Genomic DNA, 25,125 nt, shown 5'->3' on the forward strand with positions numbered 1-25,125 from the left:
AAATAAAATAAAATAATCATAGTGTTTTCCTCTTTGGTTAGTGAGGACAGGCACTATTCCAGGCCTTACACGAATACCAGACACTACTCGTGCCAGGCCTCTTGGATGGTTCCTTCTCCAGCCCCAGGAAGCTTCCTCACGTGCACCCACTGATCAGTACTTTGCTCAGTATTGAAGGGAGACCCACTGTAAACCTGGGAAGTCCTCTCTCTATTTGGCTCTCTCCTCTTCCGTGTTGTTTGGTGAATTCTAGCCACCTTGGTCTGCACTTTCAGCTCTGTCCACTCAACTCGGGTGTCTGAGTTCTCCCTACCCATGGACTGGGAACTCTCCCAAAGAAGGAAGCTGGGACAATCGTAGGGCTCACCTTATTGATTTCCCATCTCTTAAGGATTACTGTCCTTCATTGCTTGATATCTACCCTCTTGGAAACCATTGTTTCATACATTTTATCCATCTTTTGGCTGCTTCTGGCAGGAGGCTAAATTCAGTCCCTGTTACAACCCCTTGGCCAGAAGCAGCCATTGCAGCGTTGGTGGAGAGGGGATTACCAGCCACTGACTCCTCAATGTTTACTTCTCAGGCTTCTCTAGCACGGAAACTGTCTTTTAGACTCATAGTTTTCCCTTTAAAGTAGTGATTTCAACTTTGCTGCAAAATTTTTTAAAGTTATTAAACTATTTTTGAAAGAAATTCAAAGGATGGTACGCATATTCTCTATTAAAAAAATTTTTTTTTTGATCAATGTAATTTAAGTGTGCTGCAGAAGTTTAACTACAGGTTCAACTGTGCTGTGAGATAAAGAACGTTGAAATACACAGCTTTAAAGGCTCACTTGAGCTCTCTGCTCAGGGTGCTTGGGGGCCCCAGAGGCCATAGATCCTGCTGGGGTAACTGGCCAAGCTTCCCACCCCAGAAGGTGTAGGCTGGCACAGCCACATGCCCAGGCACTGTCATGATGTTTATTAGAGTGACTGTCTAGGTGTCACTCTCTGCCACACATTTTATCCAGGTCTTAAGCTTTTCCTAGTCTCTTTTAGACTCCTAGGCTGGTATGGGGTGGAGGGAGCGGCCACACACCACCATGCAGAGCTCAGAAGGGTCGGTCAGAAGAGCCACTATGCACTGAGGCGTCACTCAGCATTTCAGAGGGAGGAGCGGACATGGTCTGAGGGTGGTGCTGGCTATTTGCAGCACGTGTGCTGTTCATGCAGAGGCTCCTTATTAACAGGCTTATGTCAGTGCAAACTTCCAAAATGCCAGAAGGTCCACAGTAAGGAGACCAGTATTAAGACCAGATTAAGAATCTGTGGACTTGTGGTTATTTAACAGCTGAATTATGGCTCAGAGGGAAACATTCCAGAAAGCTGAAACCTGTTGCAAGGCTGGCTTGCCCTCTGCATTCTACTGCCATTGCCTCCAGGCTCCCGGAGCAGGCACATGACCCGGGTCCATCAATATGATGACTGCCTCCCTCCTATGTAATCAGCTCAGGAAGTGTGTGCGTGAGAGCCCTCGGGCTTTGCCACAGATGGTCACATCTGCCACCACATGGCAGAGTCACATGAAAAGGAAGTCTGCAGAGAGGGAAGCAGACTCTGGACACAATGACTTTTTAATGACATGAACTAATAGTACGTTTTCTGTTGAAGGCCATTTGTGGTAGTGTCCGTCATTTGTAACCCAAACAGTCCAGACTGATGGTAAGGTGTTCAGAAGCGTCTTACCACTCCTCTCCTGGGCTGGCTCTGGTCTCTCATTGCTGAGCCACTTCTCTCCCACCCAGCCCTGACCACAGCAGGGCTCCAGGCTGCAGACGGCCTGGAGAACCGGCTGCTGGTCCCCGAGGGCTGGCTCTTACCTGCATGTTGTTCCAGGCAGCCTCCCCGCGACCCCGGACGCAGCTCTCCAGCCTCAGAGGGGAGCCCAGGGCCCCGTGCTTCGTGTCTGCACACAGTCCTGTGCCCACATTGCGGATCTGGGAGAGAATGAGGGAGAAATGGACCAGTGAGACACCTAGAGGTACACACGGGACTCCTGCTCGGGTGGGAGGGATAAACCAAGGCAGAGATTAGATGGACTAAGCTCTAAATTGTCTTGAGAAACCTCGCCCTGGGCCATTGCAAGGAATGCTTAGTCTACAGAGCGTGATCCTTTAAATAATGTGTTTACAGCATGCAGAGTCATGGGTTAGTGGTGGGGCACTGGAAGTCCTTTAACTGGGGAACTCCCTGGCACTATGCCCAGAGAATTTTATCTAGAAGGCCTAGGAATTTAATTTTACCCCCATTCCAAATGACCCAGGTGCGGGTGGTCCAGGAACCACACTTTGAACTCCCTAGAAAAGGACATGGAATCTTTGCTGTAGGTCTTAGAGGGCTCACGGACTGCCAGAGACCACTTTCTCCCTCATTCTCTCCCAGATCCTTTTAGGGAAGGTGAATGGCAAGAAGTGAAGTCCCTGCCAAACCTGCTGAGATCCAAAGAACAACAGTGGTCCCCTCCCCTGCGACCATGCAGACAGTGCGTGTGGTGGGAGAGCACTGGGCTGGGAGTCTGCAGCCTGAGGCTGCTCACCTGCTTAGACAACAGACGCTGACTGGGCACCTACTCTGGGCAGACCAGGGTGCTTGGTGTCACATCATACAGCTCCTGCCTTACAGACAGCACTCCTATTCTGTCTCAGGAGTGGAGGGATGTGGCTGTTGCAGATAATCTAATAGCCCCACTGCTGTGTTCTGAACCCAAACCTGTGTCTGCCAGGGCAGCTCCCAGCCAATTGCTCACTGAGGCAAGGACACCTGTGCCCAGCCAGAGCATCCAGCTTACCCTTGCTTCCCCTCCTCCCTGAAGGCCACAGAGATGGGTGCAGGATGCAAGAATAAGACTTGATTCTTGCACCTCTGCTGGCTGTGCTTGGGAAGAGGCATCTGCTTTCTGTTGTGATGGCCAAGCTGAGGGTTTGTCAGCCTGAAGCATCTAGAAGCCATCTTGCTGACTTCAACTGAGGCTAACCCAAGAGGAAAGGAAAAAGAGACTGATAACACTTGGGGACTTCGATCCAGGCCATCTGAAGCCACGGCTATGCCAGGCTCCTATGTGACTTGACACATTTCCCCTTTTTCAGTTTAAATTGAGCTTTTGATAGAGACCCAGTTCTTATGCTCCCCATCACCATCTATAAATGGGTAGGTTTTCTCAGCTTAGACACTGGACTGATGGTGGTATATTTGTCTGCCTGGTAAGACTGTTCTGCCTGCTCTGGCAGGGCCTTCATGGGCTACAACATGAGAGCTGCAGGAGGCCTGGGACTCAGGAGGGTCTGGTTTGGCTTAAAGCTCCACTGTCACTACCTTGAGATTCTTAAACATTTTATTTGGGAGTTGTTTTGTAAGTCAACTCCCATAGAACAATGAGAGTGAGACAGGAGAGGCAGCATTTGCGATGCCCCACGAGCACAGAGACCCCAGGCATGTACAAGGCAAGTGTGTTATGGCACTGGCAGGACTGGGAGGCCATGCTTTCCTTTCAAACCAAAACTTTCTTTGGGTGCATGAAGAAGGGCAATGGCACCCTAAGACACAGGACTGTCTAAAGAGCCCTATCACGTCCTTTCCCACTCGCTCTTCTGCCCTGTGTTAGCCAAGCCTGTAGTAGGAAAGAGAAAGATAAGGCAACCCTCAGTTCCTTTTCCTCTCAGTCCTTCCTTACTCATTGGTAAATGGAACATAGAGAGTGTTGGTAGAAAACACACATTATCAAGAAGTGAAATAAAAACGGCTGACTTAGTTTTGTGCAATGTTTTCATTGTCCCGGGGAGTAATACCTCCGCATGCATGAAATACGAACTACAGATCACGTCACTTTATCCACTCTGAACACAAGCTGCATGCTGTTAATTTGCATTTGGAAACAGCACCACATAATATAAAGATGAGAAGTGAAAATTCATGCTAATATTTTAGCGCTTTTAATTTTTCTATACCTAAAACACTAAAGAGCAAATGAAAAACCCACCAAGACAATGCTAGAGAGAGACTGGGAAGGAAAGTTTATACTCATACCTTTTAGGAAACAAGGGGTCTTGTAAACAAGGGGTCCACCCTTGCCTTTAGCGCTGGGCTTGGCCAATTATGGAGCTGGCCCTGCCCTGTAGACTCACCTCCCCCCAAGCTGCTGCTGGAGGTTCCACGGGTGGGTAGAACTTGGGCAGGTCCCAGGCAATCTTGGTCATAAACCATTTGAAACTCTTGCAATTAAGGGAGGTGCGGAGCCTTTTCTGGGCTGCGACGTCCCCAGCAGAGAGGTGGCGGTACTCGGGTCGGCGCTGGTAAATGTACTCAGCATATTCATCCATCCACACCTCCGCCACTCGCTTAAGGTTCTGGAGGGGAGAGGGTGGAAAAAGACGGACAAAAAGGTCAGTCTCTCCCAGGGTGTGACCTCTCCCAGGGTGTGACGTACAAAGGGTTCTGGCAGGTTGAGGTCAACCTTTCTCTCTCTCTCTTTTTTTTTTTTTTGGCCGGGGCTGGGTTTGAACCCGCCACCTCCGGCATATGGGGCCGGCACCCTACCCTTCTGAGCCACAGGTGCCACCCCAACATTTCTCATTTTACGTTCAAAAATTCCAGCCCTGCCACGTTTTTAACCTGTATTTTTATTTATTATATGTGCACGTTTTAAGGACTTTACAATATAGAGCTGAAAAACAGTCTGCTGTTGTTTTGTCTGCCCATCTTCCACCCCCCTCTCTTTCTAGTGGTAGCCTCCCACTAATTTTCCCCTGGGGAGCCACACCTGTCTCCCTGTCAGTTCATGTGGCTGGAGGAAAGGTACACGACTCAGCCTGGTTAATGTGAACAGAGATACTCTCAGACATAGGGACTGGCCAGCAGCGGGCATGTGACCTAAGCCAGGCCAGTCACAGCCAATAGGCATTGGCTTTGGAGTTTTTGCTGGACTGACTAGGAAGAATTGCTCTGTTTCTGCTTGGATTGCTGGGTAGGATGCCAGCCAGAGCTGCCGGGCCATATGGCCACCACATGAGGAAAGCCTGTCCAAGGATGAAATCAGCCCTGAATGAAGCAGAGCTCAGGGCCAGATCCAAGTACACATTCCTCCTGTTAGCGCTGGAATCCAGCTGTATCTGAAGCCAGAGCTACCTCAGTACTTTCCAGTAAATCCCCTCTGTGCTCAAGTCAATTTGACTTGGGTTGCTATCATTTTCAACTAAGAGTTCTGACCAAGTTGCATGATAAGAACAAATTATAATTTGTAAGCAAAAGGTATAATTTCCCAGCAGCTGGACTTTCTAATAATCCTTTGAGGCATAAAGGTTTCTGCTCCTTTTATTATGAAGGACAAGGATAATCAGTAAAAATAAAACAAAACAAACCAACAACCTCCCTACCCCCCAAATCCCACATTGTTGGCAAGGAGAGGCAGCAGGTGATGAAACATCCTGTTTGTGAGCAAACTTGGGGTACAGTGAATTCTTATATCTAATTGTGCTGAAAATTTCTTGTTCCATCTGCAGCGTAGTTACTATAGTGAGACTCTGACAGCCGACACCAGAGTGTCCAACTTCAGAGTTCAGAGGAAATTCCCAGCTCTAAAACATCTTCCTTCAATCCCTGGATGTTGCCAGGAGCACTACTCCCCTCACCTCCCAGACCAAATTTAACTATCCAGCCATTACATCTATCTTAAGGTTTTATTTCCCTATTGCAATATCGAATTTTCCTCTTTGATTTTGAGGATGAAGGGGAGTTAGGCTTTTAGCTGTTATCAGTCATTCACACCTAAGTGGGAAGGACCACTCTAGGAGTAGAAGGTGAGGTGGGGTCACAAATGTTTGAATGTTTTCTGTAAAAAGGAAGATAGTAAATACTTAGGCTTTGCAGACCAGATGGCCGCAGCTCTGATGTAGCTATAAAGCAGCCATAGACACCATATAAACAGTGTGGCTGTGTTCCAGTAAAACTTACGGACATTGAAATCTGATTTTCATGTGCCACAAAATGTTACTTTTCTTTTGATTTCCTTATTTCCCTCTCCCCAAAAGATTTAAAATTGTAAAAACTATTCTTAGCTCAGCAGCCATACAAAAACAGTTTGCTGATTCCTGAGTAAGGGGGAAGGGACCCAACATGAGGGAGTCCTCTCTGCACTGGAGACAAATTCACCAGGTCCCCAATTTTGCTGGCTTTGAGTTTGGGACTAGGAAACTACTGAATTTCCTTGCTGTTACCTAATTCTTCCTGAGTGCTGAAGAGTCCACAGTGGGTTAGAAAATAGTTCAGGAACAGTGTTATTCCCACCAGGCCTCTGCAGTGCAAAGGCTGTGTTTAATTTAAAATAAAACTGTGCCCAGAGGAAGTGGAAGGTCTAAGAGAGCCTATATATCAGAACACTCTGAAACACAGTATTTCCTCTCCTTTTCCCAGTGTGCCTCCCGAGGTCGTCTGGCTCACTGCCTAACCTACTTGAGCCACAGGGGTAGTGAGGAATCAAAGGCAAGGCTGGCCAATTTGACTATGGAAAGCTGCTGAAATTTACCAGTGTTATTTTTAAAGGATCAAACATCATCATATTTTAATCATAATTCTAATTAATATTTTAATTAACATTACATTATTGTATTTTCCAAACATGATTTAATGAACTATTTCTTTTCTTTTTTTTTTTTTTGAGACAGAGTCTCAAGCTGTCACCCTAGGTAGAGTGCTGTGGTGTCACAGCTCACAGCAACCTCAAACTCTTGCGCTTGAGAGATTCTCTTGCCTCAGCCTCCCAAGTAGTTGGGACTATAGGCACTTGCCACAACGCCCAGCTATTTTTTTTTTTTGCAGTTGTCATTGTTGTTTTAGCTGGCCCAGGCTGGGTTCAAACCCACCAACCTTGGTGTATGTGGCCAGCACGCTACTCACTGAGCTATGGGCGCTGCCCTAATGAGCTACAGACAGTTGATTGGACCAAAGGAAAGGGTTCTACATTTAATTACCTTGTATCCCTCCTTGTTAGAGTCATGAAAAGGACCCTGGGCTCTCAGCTTCATGCTCCTTATTCCCCTATTCTCAACACCTTCCTAGTTCTGAGTCCCAGTCTGACACCTAACTGCACTGCTTGTACTTGGATTACAGAGATTTGCCTGGATCCTGGGAAGAAATCTCCACTTTTGTTTCACCAAGTTTGAATGGGTTTCTATCACCCTCCCTAAGAGTCAGAGATAAGAAAGATTTTTAGCAATTTTAGTGGAAACAAAACAAGACTGGCTATTTGCTTTTGAGGTAAGAAAAAGTGGACAGCTTGTCGTTCCTGAATTGCTGCTGCCTCCTGGCTATCTGGCTGTTTGTCCTTCTGGAGTCTGCGCAACTTCAATGTCCCTCTTTATGTGGCTCACTTAGGTCTGTTATTAGAGCACCTGCCTCAAATCAATGACAAGGATGATCTAGGAGACAGTGCTCTGGAAGACTTAGGATTTGATTCTTAAAACACTAAGCAAACATTTAATTTATTTATGTATTGTTGAGATAAGAGTCTCACTCTGTCCAGCCAGGTAGAGTGTCATGGCGTCATAGCTCGTAGCAACCTCAAACCCTTGGGCTCAAGCGATCTTCCTGCCTCATCCTCCCCAGTAGCTGAGGTGCCCACTAGTTTGAGCAAACATTTTATATATAATTTGCAACTAAATGAGGGTAGGCCTCATAAAAGGCCGCAGCTTGCTCTAGGTATTCTGGCAACCTATACATAATCAGACCTGACAATCCCAGGACTCAGGGACAAGAAGCTTTGAAGAAGGCATGGGGCACCACTTAGATTACCTCTGCTCAATCTAACACAGGATACAGACTCAGTACAGACAGCTAAAAAAGAAGCTGAAATGACTAAACAGAATTCAGATAAGATGGTGAAATATATTTTCCAGTCTTATGTATTAATATTGATGCTGACACCTGTACAAACAATAGCAGTCACTATTTAAGGAGCAATTGCTATGTGCCAGGTACCTGTCAGATGTTCATGGGTTTGAATAGGGCTCTAGTTACTTAACATCTTTGTGTTTCACTTTCCTTAGCCCTAAAATGGGGTTTAGAAACAACTGGGAATGAAGTGAGATAAGTAAGATGCTTTGCAAGATGCCTGACTCCAAGAAAGTTTTTATAAGCGAGATGTTTTACTACAGTGAGCTACCGTGTTTCCCTGAAAATAAGACACTGTCTTATATTTATTGTTTCTCAAGAAGACACACTAACGCTTATTTTCAGGGGATGTCTTCTTCTCTGTGCCAAAATGCATGGCGTGGCTATGCAGCCCATCACTAGATCTTATTATTGGGGTAGGGCTTATATTTAACAAATGCATAGAAATCCTGCTAGGACTTATTTTTTGGGTTGGTCTTATTTTCAGGGAAACACGGTAGTATGCAGGGAGTTCATCCATGGTTCAGCAAACAGGAGATGGTAGTGTTTCTTTATCAAATGGGCCTTATAAATTGACAGCTCTGGATGGGAAAGGGATGCTTTAGGGTTGGTCTTGTTCTAGGGTTAGGGTGCTCCCATCATTCCTTGTGGCTGTTAGAGTCAGTGTCTTAGGCTTACTTAGAGCCTGTGCGCTGTTATCCTGCTTGGCACTTTTCTCAGGGATCGCCAATAATACTTCTGAAGCATGGGATTCCTCTGCATTGAACCTCCGCTCCTCCCCTCCTCGTCCTAGAGTTGGCGGGTGCTGTCCCAGAAACAGACGGCAGGTGAGGGTGTCTTTAGAAACTTGTTACCGCTAGAGGGCACTGCCGGCCCACCTTTCCTTCAACGGTCCCCAAAGCTGCCGGGACGCAGCCCAGAGCGCAGCTCGCACCCACCAGGGGAGCCTGGGAGACTAGTCACCTTTTTGAGCCTCCCTTAGTTTGTCTTTAAGTCACAGGACAATGCTCTTCCAGGTCCTAGGGGCTGAAATTCTACAGGTCAAGCGACCTGGGCAGAGGGTGGCGATGTGGACGGAGGTGGGGCGCGTCCCCTTGTGGGGCCGAGAGGGTGGCTGGCGTCACAGAGGCAATGCAGTGCCGCAACCGTTCTAACTCCCCCAGACCTCCCTGAGAATCTCTTTAGCTTTGGGGACTCTCCTTCCTCTTTGTTTTTCTTTTGTGGTCACCTTGCTTTATTTATTTTTCCCTCCAAGACTTTTAATACAACCCCCCCCCCAAAAACCCCCCAAACATAAAACCTCTGGCTAACAAATTTCCATCTATAGCCAGTGGCCAATTTAATTCAAACAGTGATTGATACAAATTATCTTGATGTTGTGAAACCCTCTGATACACAGAGTGTTTGGAAGTGAAAGTGGGGTGGGGGTAGGTCCCCTGCAGGAACTTTTAAATCCTGAAGTTTCCCCAAACACCCCACCCGACCTGTATTAGTGTTTCTCTAACACATTTATTTATTTATTTATTTACTTATTTTTTTGAGACAGAGTTTCACTTTGTCACCTTTGGTAGAGTGCCATGGAGTCATAGCTCAAAGCAACCTCAAACTCTCAGGCTTAAGTGATTCTCTTGCCTCAGCCTCCCAAGCAGCTAGGACTATAGGTGCCGACCACAACGCCAGGCTATTTTTAGAGACAGAGTCTTGCTCTTGCTCAGGCTGGTCTCCAGCCCTCAGCTCAATCAATCTACCAGTCTCGGCCTCCCAGAGTGTCATGATTATAGGTGTGAGCCACCTCGCCTGGCCTTAACCTGTTTCTTTAGACCACCCCTAGTCTAACTTTACATCTACTTTAGCTTTATTCTAAGTAATAATGTCAGTGGACTACTAAGTTCGCTACCCTATTACATATTCATTTCTGATCCAGTTTAACTTAAACAAACACATGAAAATAAAAAGCATTTCTATGTCTGCCACCTAAGGTCATGTACTCTGTTACACTTTGGGCGACTGTATCATGTCCTTAATGCTCCTGGCAAAGCTAAGAGTTGGAAAGAATTAGCTAGCTCCCTTTAAACAGCAGAGGAAACACAGGCTCAGAGGCATTAAGCAACCCTCTCAAGGTCACACAGGCCAATAAGTGGTAGAGTAGGGCTTTACGTTGGATTTCACTTGGAGGATGAGGACGTATCCTCACACCTAGTCATCACACGGCCTGGGGCTCCAGGGTGCCTCAGTGATGGTGGTGGGCCTAGGCCAACTTCTCTCCCCCACCCCCAGGAAAGCCACCACCTTACCCGGGCCAGGCTGACTCCAGCAGGGACCTTGTAGGGCACATACTTCCTGTAGATATGGCCCACCCTAGAGCAGGGGATGTCCTCCATGCGGCCCCCGCACATCCACACCTGCAGGGTAGGAAGGGAGAGAGAAGATGATGTTTTTGCCTCCGCTTTAGCATCCTCTCAATGACCAGCATCCCTTAGTGCCGACAGCGAAAGCATCAGCCTGGATTGTCTACTCAAGCCCCGATCACAGAACTAATGACCTGGGAAAACCGTAGTAAGGGCTGCAGTAGAAACAGGTGACAGCAACAAGCGCTCATCAGAGCCAAACACCAGGCCACGATGTCACAAGCACAACTGTACTGTGGCCTCATTGGAAAACCTGTAAAGTACGTAGTAGCATAGCTACTACTTTTTTTTTTTTTTTTTTTTGGCTGGGGCTGGGTTTGAACCCACCACCTGCAGCATATGGGGCCAGCGCCTTACTCCTTTGAGCCACAGGTGCCACCCCAGCTACTACATTTTATAGACGCTGAGATAGAGCCTCGGAGAAGCTAAGGAACCTGTCTAAGGTCGGAGTTAGTACATGGTAGAGCCAGAATTTAAGCCCCGTTTTAGCTACCTCCAGAGTCTGAGCTCTAAACCTATGGCTGTTTGGAGTGCTGGGTGAGAAGGATTCTGAAGTGGCATTAGGGGCCTGGTGGGAAAGACGACGAGGATTGCATGGTGACATCGGCCACAAGTATTAGAGGACAGGGTGGTACACAGGCTCTGTGTATTGCCTGCCTCTGGCATTCCAGTTTGGAGTTTCTGCCTCTATCTTTAAGCCCCTTGCTGGGTGCCCCAGAGAAGTTCTTCCAGTCCCTTCCTGACCTTTCTCTGCAGTCTGGCTTGCCAAGCTGAGCAGCTGGGTGAGACTGTCCTGTGGGAGCCGATGGTTATCCCCATGTCCCCCTCCCAGGGAGGATTATCTGGCATCACAAGAGTTCCTGAGTTTGACTGTAAACTAGTGTAACCATAATCGACGAATTATTAACAATTATAACTGACACTGATTCATGCTTGCTGAGGCACCTAGCCTAAACAGATCCTCCTTCCCCCTTGGCACACCTTGGTTCAAATCCTGGCTCAGTCACATACCAGCCTACAACTTTGATCAAGGTACTTCATTTCTCTGAGACTCAGTTTCCTGTAAAGTATTCGATGAGGTGAGACTAGGGTATGAGATACTGAATGGGAAGGTTTTCACACAAGACTTGGCACACAGTCGTAGTTGTGTTAGACACAAATTAATTCACATACTTGATGATGCTTATGAGAACCAGCTATGTGCAAAACATTGAGCTGGGGACATAGATCTCTGCATGAGTCAGCCAGGCTGCTGCTCTCAGGGAAGGGGGGTGTGGTTAATTCCAAGATGCCTCCTGAGATTCTCACCTCCTAGAGTTTGTGTCCCTTTGTTGTTGCCGAGTCATGTGAGGACTGACATGCGTAACCAATAGGATACTGCGGAAATGGTAGTCATGAAGACACTCTGGCTTCCACTTTCTCTCTGGGACCACTTGCTTTGGAGGAGCAGCTGCCATGTTTGAAGACAGTCAAGCAGTGCTATGGAGAGGTCCACATGGTGAGAGCTGAGGCCTCCCATGTAAAACATACACCCATGTATAATGTGAACCCTCATTTTTGGCCCAAACTTTCAGGAAATATCCCTCAAGAAAATGGCTGTCTCTTGACTAGGGGAGACACAGCTGGGGTGTGTCCCATGGGCGAGAGCTTCTCAGGCCACTCAGCCAATACATGGGGCCCTGGGGCCTGCACAGGGCTACTAGTCCCCTCTGTGCAGCTGACCTGCACCCCACCTTGCTAGCTCTGCCCCTGTCGCTCTCCCCTTTTTGCTGTACTTGTTTGAAGTTTCTGTGGGCCACTCCCACTGGGACCTGGATCCACCCAGACTGGACCCTGTGCACTCAGCAGGTCCAGGCAAGAAGCACAGTGCTCCAGAGAGGCCCACTGGGCTCCCCTGCTCCTAAGCTGTGTATAAGGCACATCCTTACTTTTCTCTCAGAAGTTTGGGCAATAAAGTACACATTATATGTGGCAAAATACAGCACATTTGGGAATTTTTTCCAGTGGCTCTAGGTTACTAACATAGGGAGATGCTTTCAGAGGGCCGTGTGCTATAAGGGAGGCAAAGCAAGGCCATCGGATAGATCTGTGTGGATGTACGTGATGCTGCTTCACCCTCGTCAGGCAGGGAAAGCCTCACTTGGGAGGGGATATTTGAGGTGGGACTGAAATGACAAGAAGGTAGAGTGACAGTGTGAGAATAAGAGCTCCTGTGATGGCCCCAGGGAAGGGCCAGGCTTGGCCAAGTCACTGCTGGAATTTGGAGCTGAGGAAGCAAAGAGGAGCCTGGCCGGGGTGGGGGGGTTGTCTCATAGGGAAGAACAAGGACTTGTCACAGAAGTCTTCAGTGAAGGAGATGACATAAGCCAACTGTGTCTCACAAAGCGGACGCTGCCTGTGGAGTGGGGAATGGCCTGTGCCTGGGCGTGGGTCTGGGGGCGAGAAAACCTGGGGAGCTCTTGAGTAATCCAGATACAGGGCAGCTTGTCTTTAGCTGAGCAGGGCTGTGGGCATGGTGGGATGCACTGGATTTGGGGGGCATTAGTATTAATCTTGCTATTATATATTAATAAAGGGTAGGAGTGGGGACTTCTATAAGCCTGCTTCTGTGCAAAAGAGCCCTTTTCAGTGGGCATTGCTTGATGGGGGTTCTGGGACTGGGCTTCACATCTTAATTAAATCAGGGGCTCTACAAGGGCCTCTTGCACCTGGCACCTGAGAGTCCTTGGTCCCTCATTACTTCCTGCTGTCTCTATCCCCCGCCCAGATATGTACTGTGTCCCTGGCTTCCCGAGAGGGGATAACACACAGGGCTGCAATTAATAGAAGTGCTGCCTAGAGAAATGCAATTATATTCTGATCTTGGGGGAGAAAAAAAACCTGTGCCAGTCAATAGAACAGAACATTGGTCTCAAGATAATGGGCTCCTGATGGTAGATTAATGTCAAGGCCAAGCCAAGAAGTTTATTTTCAAAGCAGGAGATATTGATCAGGCGCCAGCATCCCATAACAATAACTCTTCCTTTATACAAAGTGATTGATGTGGAAGTGATGCTTTTGTCTGGCGGATGTTGCCTGGGTCGCTGCTGGCTGCCCTCTGCCTTTCGAGTGGCGGAGAAGCACTGTGCAGGTGGGACACCTTACCCTACTCTATTTTTGAATGTCTCCCAGGCAGTTGACCAGGCCAGTGTCCAGATCCTTCAACTCCATATTAAACTCGAATTAGCTAACAAGGCTGCATCCCCACCCCTGCCTGGCAAGGGACACCTAACTTTATGCAGCTGGGGGATCAACTTCCAAATTCTTCTCTTTTCTGTGACCTCTGGTTTCTTGAGCCCTGACCATCCTGGCCATGAACCTGAAGGTTCCTGAGGGACCAGGGTGACCTTGATCTGTTGAGAGGTCTGAGACATCTGGAATGCCCTCAGATTCCTGGGACCGTATGGAGGCTTGGGGTGGTGGGTTTGCCCCGTGGCCTCCCTGCCCAGGGAGTGATGCGCTGACTTCAGAGAGACAGACACCTGTGTGGCTCAACTTGCTGCCGGCCACAGCATCCCTGGGAGCACGCTCACGCAGGTCACAGTCAACTCTTCAGAGTGCCCTCTGGCCACCCAGAATGCAGGGTACACAAGCAGTCAGGATGCCCCAGGGGGTTGCTTGTGGAGGCTGGGTGCATCCCCCCATCTCACTGCACTCACTTCCTGCTCACCACACCCCTCGGCCTGAGGGCTGGGCCTTCCCACAAGCTCCTGCCTGGGCCTGGAGTGCTCCCTGCCCCCCACTATGCCTGGCTGCTCACCCTTCAGGTCCCCCTACCTGCCACCACCTGAGCTGCTTCTCACCCTTTTATACCTACACGCAGCACCTTGCTTTATTGCTTTTACCAGGAGTGCAGTATCAGCCATCCATGGGGTTATGCCCCAGGTGTAATGTCCCTGCAGGGGGCAGCTCTTGGTTTTGCCTGTCCAGTGTGCCTTCTCTCTTCTGGGGAATGTCCTCCCAGCTGTTCCACCTGGGCCACCACACCAATTTGGGCTCTGAAGCTGGTCTAAGACAGAGTCAGGGGGTACTTTTGATGGTTGCTTTGCATTCTGGGGCTTGATATGACAGACGGCCACATACTGCCACACACTTTTCTCTTCGATGCAGAGCAAACAGGTCAGTGGACTGCAATTGCCAGTGGCCACCTCTAGGGCCACTCAGGGAAGGCAGGCTTGCCCAGTGCCCACGAGAGGGAAAGACACCTGTTTGAACACCGGGAACCAGGCGGGCTGACGACAGCCCACCCTTGCCTCCTTTTCTAGGCTACAGCCAGTTTAAGATAATTTTCTGTCACTTTTAGCAAAACAGGACTTCTCAACCTCTTTGTGCCCCCTGGATTTGGGGTCTGTGTAGGCAGGGGTCTCATCTGTTGTATCTGCCTGGCTCTGCCCAGAAGAGGCACTCGATCCATCCATACTGGCAGAATTCACAAAGGAGGAAATGAATCAAGACTGATGGAAACTCTCGGGAATAAGGACTTAACTAGAGAGAAGGATGAATCTCATTTTGTCATCAGTTCTTTAGTCTCCAGAGGAAACACACTGTGTCTTTTTTGCTCCTTTTATAGTAATCTTAGCAAGAACAGGGAGCAGGTTTTATTATCTTCTGGGCAGAAGGTCTCACCTCCATCTCGTTCAGGCTGGATCCTGGCTGGGTCTGTCTGAGGTGAAGTGGCACACCAGAGAAAGCATCACCATCGTGGGCAGTTACCTACTTCTTGTGACAAATGACTCTCAGCTCTGCCCCTGAGAGGCAAGATCTCCTTCCAGGGGCAGGCTGACACAGAGAAAAGCTGGGGGCATAGAATGGTGTCACGACTGCCTGGGCGGGGAGCTGGCCAGAGTGCGTCACAGACTCCAGGCCTTGCAGCTATGCTCATGGCCCATGACTCTGTATCTTTAGTCCCCTCCTTTTCTTCACAGCTGGGGCAGGGACCTGGAAGGTCCAGACACACTGCAGCCTGACTCCTTGCATGCCAGTCCTAACACCACTAGGCCAGCTGTGTGACCTTGTGCAAGTCACTTAACCAGAGAAGCCTCGCTGTCCTCATCTGTGGCAGGGGGCTGAGAATCTCACGAATCTGCTGTGACAGACAGTGAGATGAGTACTTAGCTTACTGCCTGGCTCCTAGAGAACCTGACCAATGTTAGTCATTTCTACTTGTGAGAAGATGAGAAATACCACCACCTTGAAGTTCATTTGTCCCTTCCCCCAGTTCCATCATGCTTTTCTTTCATGGCCTGATTTCCCAAATGGAGAAACTCAGGCTCGAAGAGAGGAAATAGTGGTTCTTACTGACTCGGTGGCAAAGCCTGCGGCTAATCAGGAGAATGACAGGGCCAGGTGGGGTGGGGCAGAGTCACTGCACAGCATTAGGGTCCTGGCCCGCCATGGGCCTTGTCCTTACCCACCTGACAGGAAGAGGGTACAGCTGGTGGCAGAGAGAAGGGGCACTGCTAGGCTGGCAGCAGCCGGACCACTTTGGACTGGGAGCCCATCCTGTTTGAGATGGGAACAAATACAGGCCTCTGAGATGATATTTTTGCAATCCCTCTGCTTGTGTTATCTGGTGCCCACTTTCTCCCTGCCTTGCCCCCTCCCTAACGTCCACCCCCATGGCAGGGGGGATGCAGCTGTGCTCTGGAAGCCTTGCTTTTCCACCACGGGGAGCTCCCTGACATCCTGCCAGCCTGTTCCTTGGTGCCCTTTTCCCCCCCGCCGCGGGCGTGCTCTCCCTGGCAGCATCATGCCTCTAGACAAGCACAAATCTAATTGTGAAAGCCTGCTCCCCATTCATTTTCATTGCTGCTTTGATTTATTTTATTAGCAAACTTCTTTTGTATGATGACAGGCTTCATTACAGTGTCTATAAAAGACAATTACTTGCTCTTATCTCCTAAACTGAGAAGGAAAGAAACAAGTGATGTGCATCAGGAAAACACAGTGGGACCCAGAGAGAGAGAGAGTGTAGCAGAAGGGCCCATCCTTGGAGGAAAAGCCTGAGCAGGCAGGAGCTGGAGCAGAACCTGACTCTGTCAAGGAATGGCTGCCTGGAAGCCACCCAGGAATCCCACAGCACCAGACCTGCTGCCAGGCAAGGAAGAGACCGCAGCCAGCCATGGCTTTTCCTGCTGGGTCCTCCACTGAGGACACCTATAAAGTTCACTCCCTAATCAGTTGCACTTGGGGGGGAAATAATATGATAATAATTGCCATCAATTTTTGGTGTTAACTGTGTGTTCAGGAGGTACATGGGGTAGCGGTTATAAGCTTGGTTCAGGTGTTAGACAGAACCAAGGTCTAATTCAGGCTCCTAAGTGAGTTTTGTAAGCCCGAAAGCCTCAGTTTCCTCATCTGCAAAATGGGAAAAATAACTGTGCCTACCTCCTAGGGCTGTGGTGAGGCTAACACGAGGTGACCCAGAAGCTCAGAGGACACTGTGAGCTATCCACATGGTGTCATGCGGACGCACGGCACCTGTGGTGGGGACTGCATGTATGCCACCCAGGTACCCTCGGGAAAGAAATTCATATTTGAAAGTGTTGTTTGTTTTGCACAATGAGATACTGTTTCAAGAACTATCACCAGCATGAGATGACAACCTCAGTCTTGCTTGTTTTGTACATTTATGTTGGTTCCTAGATGCAGATGGTAAAAAAAAAAAAGGGTAGAAAGGAACAATTTTACTTTAAAAACAAGTTTAATTTACTTCTAAATTAATATACTACTTTCGTCTAAAATAGTCTTAAGCACATGCAAGTAAATATTTGACTACTTCAACAATATTGCCTTTCAACAATGGTGTGTGGTTATCTTACGTTAGGTTGTAACTCAGATTAGGAATACAGCAATTTTACAGTAACTGTGAAGGACATGTGAGGACTCTGAGGCCCTACTGAGATCAAATGCCCTCCCCAGTGTTCCTCAGCGCATAAACAGCAGAACTCAGAATGGAATGTAGGGTTGGGTCCTTTAGAATTTGGTCGATCTGAGAACTCCATAGAGATTGCACCTTCCTGGCTTAATCTCCCTAGGGCCTGGTCCTGACCAAAGATTGCTAAGAGCAGACAGAGGGGTCCCCTGCGGCTTGCCACCAAGGCCCTTGGCCCCCTATTCCTGTTGCCTCCTACCTTCTCTGCATCCCCTGGGCTCCCTGTGTGGACACTGCTGGGGACCAGCTGCAATGCACTCACTTCTCTGCCCTGGGAACACGTGTTGTCTTTCATTCCATGATTGTTGCAACCTAATACAAACATGGACTCATTCATTCATTCATTCATTCACACATGACCTGGTCGTTGGTCAGCTTTGCTCTGAAACTCTGCTGGAAGAAATGGAACAGAAACCAGCTACCACGAACAGACCCAATGATGCATGTACAGCCGTGAAAACTTAAGGCGTTGGAACCTGTTGGCCAACCTGCCAACCAACCTACCCTTTACTCTTTCTTCCCACACCCAAGCCTGAGCATCTTCTCTGTACAAGACCCCACCTATTCATTACAGCTGCGATTTTCAACCTTGAGCGAGCACCACCATCACCTGGAGGGCTTGCTAAACCCAGCTGGCTGGGCTCCACTGGCAGGGGCTGACTCAGCAGCCTGGGGTGGAGCCTGATAATTTGCATTTCTGACAAGCTCCCAGGTGATGCATTAGTTGTCTGTCTAGAAACCATACTTTGAGAGCTGCTGCATACTAGAATAGCGACACCCTCCCTCAGGTGGATGTGCCTGTCAGTTCAAACTGTATCTCTTAACAGCCCTATGAATTTAGTATTATTACTGCCCTTCTGGAGATGAGGAAATAAAAGTTCAGCAGAAAGGGTGGATGAGACCAAGGTCTCACTGAGAGTTTGTTCCAGGATTAGGCCTGAAGCCAAAGCCTTTGGCCTCTGTCTCATCAACGTCAATGCTCTTACCACTCATCTTCCTGCAGCCACAGCCCCATCATAACGGCCGCATAATGCTGACATTAACAGCTACCATTTATAGACAATTTATTATGTTCTAGGCACTGAGCTAAGGTTTTAATATATCTTGCCTAATATCATGTTCATAACCACACTATGAAGTAAGGATTGGTCTATTCCCTAAATCAGATGAAGAAGTCCAGAGAGGTTAAGTCACTTTCCCGAGGTCACACAGCAGCTAACTGATTGAGCTTGGAGTGAACAGGCTGTTTGATTCTGAAGCCCACGTACTTAATCCCATGCTGTTCTGCCTCCCTACCTAACACGAAGGTCATGATCACAACAGTTACCCTGTGCCTCCTTTTTTGTCTGGCTCCAGGCCAAATAAGTGTATCCTGCCATTTAGTTCTTATATCAAAGCTTTGAAGAAGTTATTATTATCATTTTTAGCAATGAAAGAGCCAAGACATGAGGAGACAGGTGTATTCAGAATGGGGTTTCGTCTGGGAACAAGGCTCAGGGACCTTCCTGACATCTGCGGGGGAGGACATCCTCCCTGTATCCCCTCATGTGGCTTTTGTCACTCCCTGCCCCCTGCAAGTCTGCCTCATGACACCCTCAGACCCATCCACATCTCCCCAAGGGTGGAGGGACCTGCCCCCACCTCCTGGAGCAGATCCTGCAGAGCTGCTCTTGGTGGACTCAGGCCTTCCCTGGGAGTTCCCTCACTGCTGACTCATGGGGAAGCTCATCCTTGCACTTGAAAATGGCTCAAACAGTGTGCTGGAATGCATATGGAAAGGGGGCAGGCTGGAAGTGCTGAGAACTCAACATTTTTTCCTTCTGCTTAGTTATAAAATAACTTTTTCCTGATTACAGAATTAATACCATAGTATATACTTACAATGAATACATTTGCTATTGTAGGCACACACTAGGTAGAGGGGGATTGCTAGACTTTGTAGCCCCCCACCCTCAAAGGCCAGGAGGGACAGGAAGCCTTTGTGGCATTGGCAGTCATTTTGGGATGTGATTTAACCTAAGCCTCAGTTCCTTTATCTATAAAGTGGGGAGAATGAGAACCCTGCCTTAGGTAGATTATAAGGATTAAAGAATGCAGTGCCAACCACAGGGCCCCACACCTCACTGAGTGTAAGCACTCAATAAACAGTAGCCGGTATAAAGATATTCTAAGTTTTTTCTTTGCATTTGTCATATTTTAAAAAACTGAACACGAGTATATTACATATACAATTTTCCACTCATTTTTAAAAAACTTAATTTTTGAGACATATAGCTTCTTTTATATAACATTTCAGTGTTGAGACACACTTACTTATCTCCAAAGGACATGCATGTGGGTCATTTCAATCTTACCTTATAGTAAGTAAAGCTACCACAAATAGCTTCTACCTAAATCTTTGCTCATCTATGTGCTGTCTCTCATGGATTAACTCCTGGACATGAAATTTGGGGTCAAAGAATGTGTTTGCTCTGAAATGTAACGGATTTTTGCCAAATTGCTATTCACAGAAGACATATCTACTTACATTGCCCCAAAGCCTGTATTATTCTCACTCTAGTTTGTTATTCAGTCATGCTGTCCTGCTTTGATACTTTCTCTCTCCTGTGTGTCGTAGCTGAAGATATTCTAACCGTTGCCTTCTGGGGACACTGAAGTCTCCTTTCTGCTCATCATGCTGCCATTGCCCAGTCCACACCACCCCTCATGTCTGTGTGCATCAAAGGGCTTTGCACACAGCACCTTATCTGACTATCTCATAGGGTAGGAAGGAAACTTCTATCAGTACCATCTGGAAGGTGAGGCCCACAGGGGCCCAGATGATGGACCTTCTCACTGAGCTCTTTAGTACCACACACCATCACCCAAAGACGGTGACGAATGTCTGGGAAGGGCAGTGCACAGAAGGGTTGTCAGTTGGAAGTGAAGCCACTAAGGGTTATTTGAAACACTTACGTGTGCCAGAGACTTGGGGTGTATAGGTGGACAAGATCCACTCCCTGCCTCTAGAGAGCTCAGAATCCAGCAGGGAAGACAGGCAGATCCTCTGGTCATGCCAGGACGGGGTATTTTGGTCATACCGGGAGCACAGGAATATGGAGTGCAATGCTGGGGTGCTTCCTAAGCAGCGTGGGGAGCTCAGGTGAGGCTGAAAGGATGCCATCTTTGTGAGCCGAGAGCAAAGGGTGAGGGTGGGTTGGCCAGATTAAGGAAGGGCATTTCAGGAAAAGGAACAGTGCAAAGATGGCTGGGCCCGTGAGTTGGGCTTATGAGTAGTCCTGTATGCCTGGGTGAGGTGGACATCTGTGGCCTGCCCTGGCCCCACATCCCTTCCCCCACCTGGGGGAACCTGCCCATCCCCACCCTCCTGGCTCCACGGTCATGCAACTGCAGCTGACCAATTAGAATGCTGCATGGGACAAGCAGGCCAGTGAGACTCTGTGGGACTTCCCCAGGATGGGGGAAAGAGGAACTCTCTTTGCATGGGACTGGGTGGCTGTTGGTGAAAGAAAGCCTGACTGAGGGGGAAGCAGCCCAAACAAAAGCAGAGCCTGGGGACAGGTCAGTCCTGGAACGTCAGTTGTATGAGCTCCATCAGTTCTGATTCTGGGTTTAAATCAGATTGAGTGGGTTTTGGTAACCTGTAACCAAGAATCCAGACTAATGCAATGGGTCAAGAGGAAAAGGGGAAGGTGAGGGGACAGGCAGGGGCCAGCTTGTGAAGCTAGTTGAAGGCCACACTGGGGAGTTAAAGACTGGCCTAACCTTTAGAACTGGGAAGATCTCCTCCACACAGGAGAATTTTGCTCTGGGGGTTGAGAGAGGGAGAGAGAGAGAGCAGGAAGAAGGAAAAGAGAGTTAGTGACTCTTTGAGAAATTTCAGAGCTGTTGGATCAACTTTTCTTAGGTTTTCCCATCAGAATAGACAGGCTGGTCTGGAATCAGAGCCAAATTATTTATCCCTTAGCCCCCATGGCACATATCAATTTATCTTAATTTCTGAAAATACAGTCAAGCCTTTCAGACCAGTCTCTTCTCTGTCACCAAGAAGAAAGGGGATTTAGCAGAGATTAATCAGAGGAAATTTGGCACTTCGTAAAAGCCCAGCTCTGGCTGAAAGAGAACACCCGTAATCCAGTGAGGAGCTGCCAGCATGTGAATGGGCCCGCCTGTTCCCTTCGGCCCTGTGGGCAGGCTTTCCGCAGGGGCCTGGGAGACAATGCACTGGCAGATGGGCTGTTGCTGGCTCTAGGAACTCCTCTTCTCAAAGCCAGGAGAGGGAACGCCAAGGGAGAAAAGTATCTTTTACAGACCCTGGGAGCCTCCTCATTACACCGTGTCATTTCCTCTGGAGACTGATGGACATAATTGGATCAAATGGAAACACAAACCAGCCTCCTTTGCCCTCCTGGATGAGAGACTTCCAATATGGCTTCATTTCCAAATCCTTTGTAAGTAAACTGTGTGCAGAAAAATGCCATTTGTTCTGTCATAATTGCCAATGGGCATCAGTAGATGGGTCTTTGAAACACACAGAATGAAATCATTTTGGGTTTAGAAATTCCTTTGGGTAAATCTTTCTCCATTCATTATTCTCCATGGAGGGGCCTCCTGAAGGGGGCCTTCTAGATCAAGGAGCCCCTTGGGAGCTTGGAGGCTGAGTCTGCCCAGTGATACACTTGCTCTGAGTATTGAATCAACAGCAAATACTTATTAAGTGCCACTTCCATTTCAGGTACTTGGGAAACAGCAGTGAGTCAAACACAAAGAGATCTTTGTCTTATTGAAGTTTACCTTCTGGTAAGGACTCACAACTCAGATGCATGTCTGAGAACAAAGTTAGAAGACTACCTCATAAGTCAAGCTTGTTTAACTGACGGATTGGAAAACTGTGAAGTTATAACTCTTCTGATTCCTCATGTGTGATTTCACTGTACTCACAAGGATGTGACATTTGGCAAACTAGACTGCATGGGTTAGGGATACTAAGTGAATGTCATATATGCCATCACCCACCAAAGCCACACCCATGGCAGATTATCACCAATCAATCACCACTCCTTCTGATAAGCCTGAACAAAGTCTCAGAATACTTATGGACACAGACCTGGGGGCAGCTTCTATCAATGGATCAGAGTCGTCTGGGAGAGGAAACTGATTTGCAATTTCTGACTTAGACTGTTATTAAGTCGATTCACTAAGAGGTTGTAAATTAGGTGTAAATTAGAATAAGTAAATTAGGAATAGCCCCAGAAAGAGGCAAAAACTGAGAAGGGTGAGAGATAGCAGCCAACATCTCAGGCCAATTTTCCTCTCAGCTGTGCTTTCCATGTCCCAAGAGGCCCATAGAACATTGTGGGGTCAGAGCATGGGCTGTGGAGTCAGGCAGACCTAGTTCTGTTACTTCCAACTGTGTGGGGCCTTGTTCTGAGCTCTGCTTGCCCCACAGGCACTCAGGAGGCTGTGCCAAGAATAAGAGGCCTTCTGGGGAGCTGGCTCACCTTGAACGAGATTTCATACTGCTCCCCTCCCCAGATCTCCAAGCCTGGGTCGTACCCGCCCAGCTCCCAGAACCACTTCCGATCTACAGCGAACAGTCCACCGGCCATCACAGGAGACCTGCCAAAGAAGAAGAACATGGTTGGTCAATGCCATGTCCTGGCACATGCTCCTCGTGTTCCCCCAGGGACAATGCTCCAGGCTGCCCCAGGAGCACAGCCCAAGTGTCTCCCAGGGAACCCCAGCCCTTCGGAGTGAGGCCCCAGGTGCTCCTTCTCCCCCAGTCGTTTCCCTTCTTAAGTGCTACATTTTAACCAAATGGATCCAAAGTTCCTTTATATGATTAAGAACTAAGAATATTTGTGAAATGCAATCACAGGACTGTCTTCTCCAAGAGCTTGGGAGTCGCATCATAAACACACGTGTCTCTAATTCTTCCACTAAACGGTCTGAATCAGGACTCTCCAAGCCTGTCTTGTCCAACCCACGGCCTGCGGCCCACATGCGGATTATGTGAGGACTGTTTTTGCTTATTTGTGGTGTTGGATACACAAAAAGTATGTTTTGTCTTCAGTTTTCATTTTTGTATATTTAAAAGGTGTGGCCCAAGATAACTTATTTTTCCAATGTGCAGCAAAGAAAAAAAAAGGTGAGAGGTGAAAACAACATCTGGCTTGCTGGGCCCTGCCTTAGACTTACTGAAACAATCTCAGGGGGTGGGGAGGTGCGGCTAGGAGCTGGTGTTTTCAAACATGCTCCTTTGATGATTATTACTCAGTAAGCCCAGCAGGGACATCTGTTCTGCTGTGACGTTTACAGAAGGAGCCATAGTCTCTGTTCTTTCCGTTAAACTCGGAGATGAGAGTCACTCCACTCCTCCATCTCTTACTAGTTTGTTCACTGAGTGACGGCCCCAAACCAGGTGCTGGAAGAATATTGAGAATACTGAGGTAAATCACAGTCCTTCACGGCAGCTATGCCAGGGCAAAGGGCTCCAGAAGGGGGATCCTAGGGGCTCTGGGAGGTACTGACGGGCACTGTCGGGATGTGAAAGGAGCCTGTGGGCCTCCGGCTTTTGGGGGGTGGTGAGGAGGCAGCTGGGGCAAGGGAGATGACAGCTGAGTGGGTCTGCACAAGGTGTAAATGAGGGGAGGGAAAAGGACCGGGAGGGAGGAGAAAACAACACAGGCCAGGGCACAGAGATGACAAATCGCAGTGTCCACAGGGAACAGGGAGCCAGGCATCGTACTAAGCCCGAGGGGCTGCCTCACACAAGGTGGGGACTTGGTAGGGGCCAACCTGCCTGAGCTGTGTGAAAATCTATCAGAGAGTGGCTGTGTCCTTGTCTGGCTCAGTTGGAAAACTCCAAACCCTCAAGCCAGAGCACTCTGGCAACAACTTCGCTCCCTCTCCTGGCGAGAACTGCAAGCTCATGGCAGGTGGGCTGATTTAAAAGACCTCAGTTAACTCACAAGCTGCCCAAGCCTCCCTGTAGCAGATGAGCCTCTGCAGCACAGGCCAGGACTCCTTTAAAAAGGGAGCCCCTTGGATGTTTGCTGAGGGCTTGAACATGCCAGGTGCTGTATTGAACTATTTATTAATAAGACGAATTCAGTCCTCCCCTCAACCTCCTGTGGCAGGCCTCTTGGGCTGTACCCCCCCATTTCCCTCACATAGCTGGAGTGCAGACAGGAATTCGCTGGAGGCCCCTCAGCTAATAAGCAGCACAGAGATTAGATCTGAATCTCTAATTCCAGCCACAGTCCACACCACTTGCCACTACAATATGTTGATTCCTTTCCAGAAGGAACATGGAGAAGCAAGCAATCCAAGAAAGGGACAGGGGACCAGAAACTGGGACCCACCCCCCACCTTCGCTCTCTATAACTTGCTGTGTTTCCAAAAAGCAGTGTTTAACCATTAACCCTGTGCTGCCCAGTATGGGGGCTACTGGCCACAGGTGACCACTGAGCACTTGAAAAGGGACTGGCCTGAACTGAGATGTGCTGTGAGTGTGAGACACACACTGGGGGGTGATGGCCAACACTTAGGAAGAAAGAGTATGAAAGAACTCATCAATAATTTGAAGGTGTTGGTTACATAGTAAAATGATCATATTTTAGTTACACTGGTTTAAATAAAATATTTTATTAAAACAAGTTTTATCTGTTTACTTTTTTATTTTATTTTTTTTTTGAGACAGGGTCTCACTATTTCACCCCAGGGTAGAGTGCCCTAGGGTCATAGCTCACAGCAACCTCAAACTCTTGGGCTTAAGCAATTCTCTTGCCTCAGCCTCCCAAGTAGCAGGGACTACAGGTGC

The 25,125-nt window shown here is 48.3% G+C and overlaps 1 protein-coding gene across 1 annotated transcript in view; it reads right to left on the minus strand.

Moving 5' to 3' along the window:
- GALNT10 (polypeptide N-acetylgalactosaminyltransferase 10) overlaps positions 1-25,125 on the minus strand; it is a 221,049-nt gene that overhangs the window by 7,228 nt on the left and 188,696 nt on the right. Inside the window, exons 7-10 of the mRNA XM_003782019.3 lie at positions 22,805-22,922; positions 10,217-10,324; positions 4,163-4,384; positions 1,862-1,978 (exon numbers count right to left, since the gene is read on the minus strand). Coding sequence (XP_003782067.1) covers positions 1,862-1,978; positions 4,163-4,384; positions 10,217-10,324; positions 22,805-22,922 — 565 coding nt within the window. The remainder of the gene's footprint in view (positions 1-1,861; positions 1,979-4,162; positions 4,385-10,216; positions 10,325-22,804; positions 22,923-25,125) is intronic.

Source organism: Otolemur garnettii, unplaced genomic scaffold, assembly GCF_000181295.1.
Source record: "Otolemur garnettii isolate 467f Iridium unplaced genomic scaffold, OtoGar3 scaffold00003, whole genome shotgun sequence".
NCBI classification, from domain to species: Eukaryota; Metazoa; Chordata; class Mammalia; order Primates; family Galagidae; genus Otolemur; species Otolemur garnettii.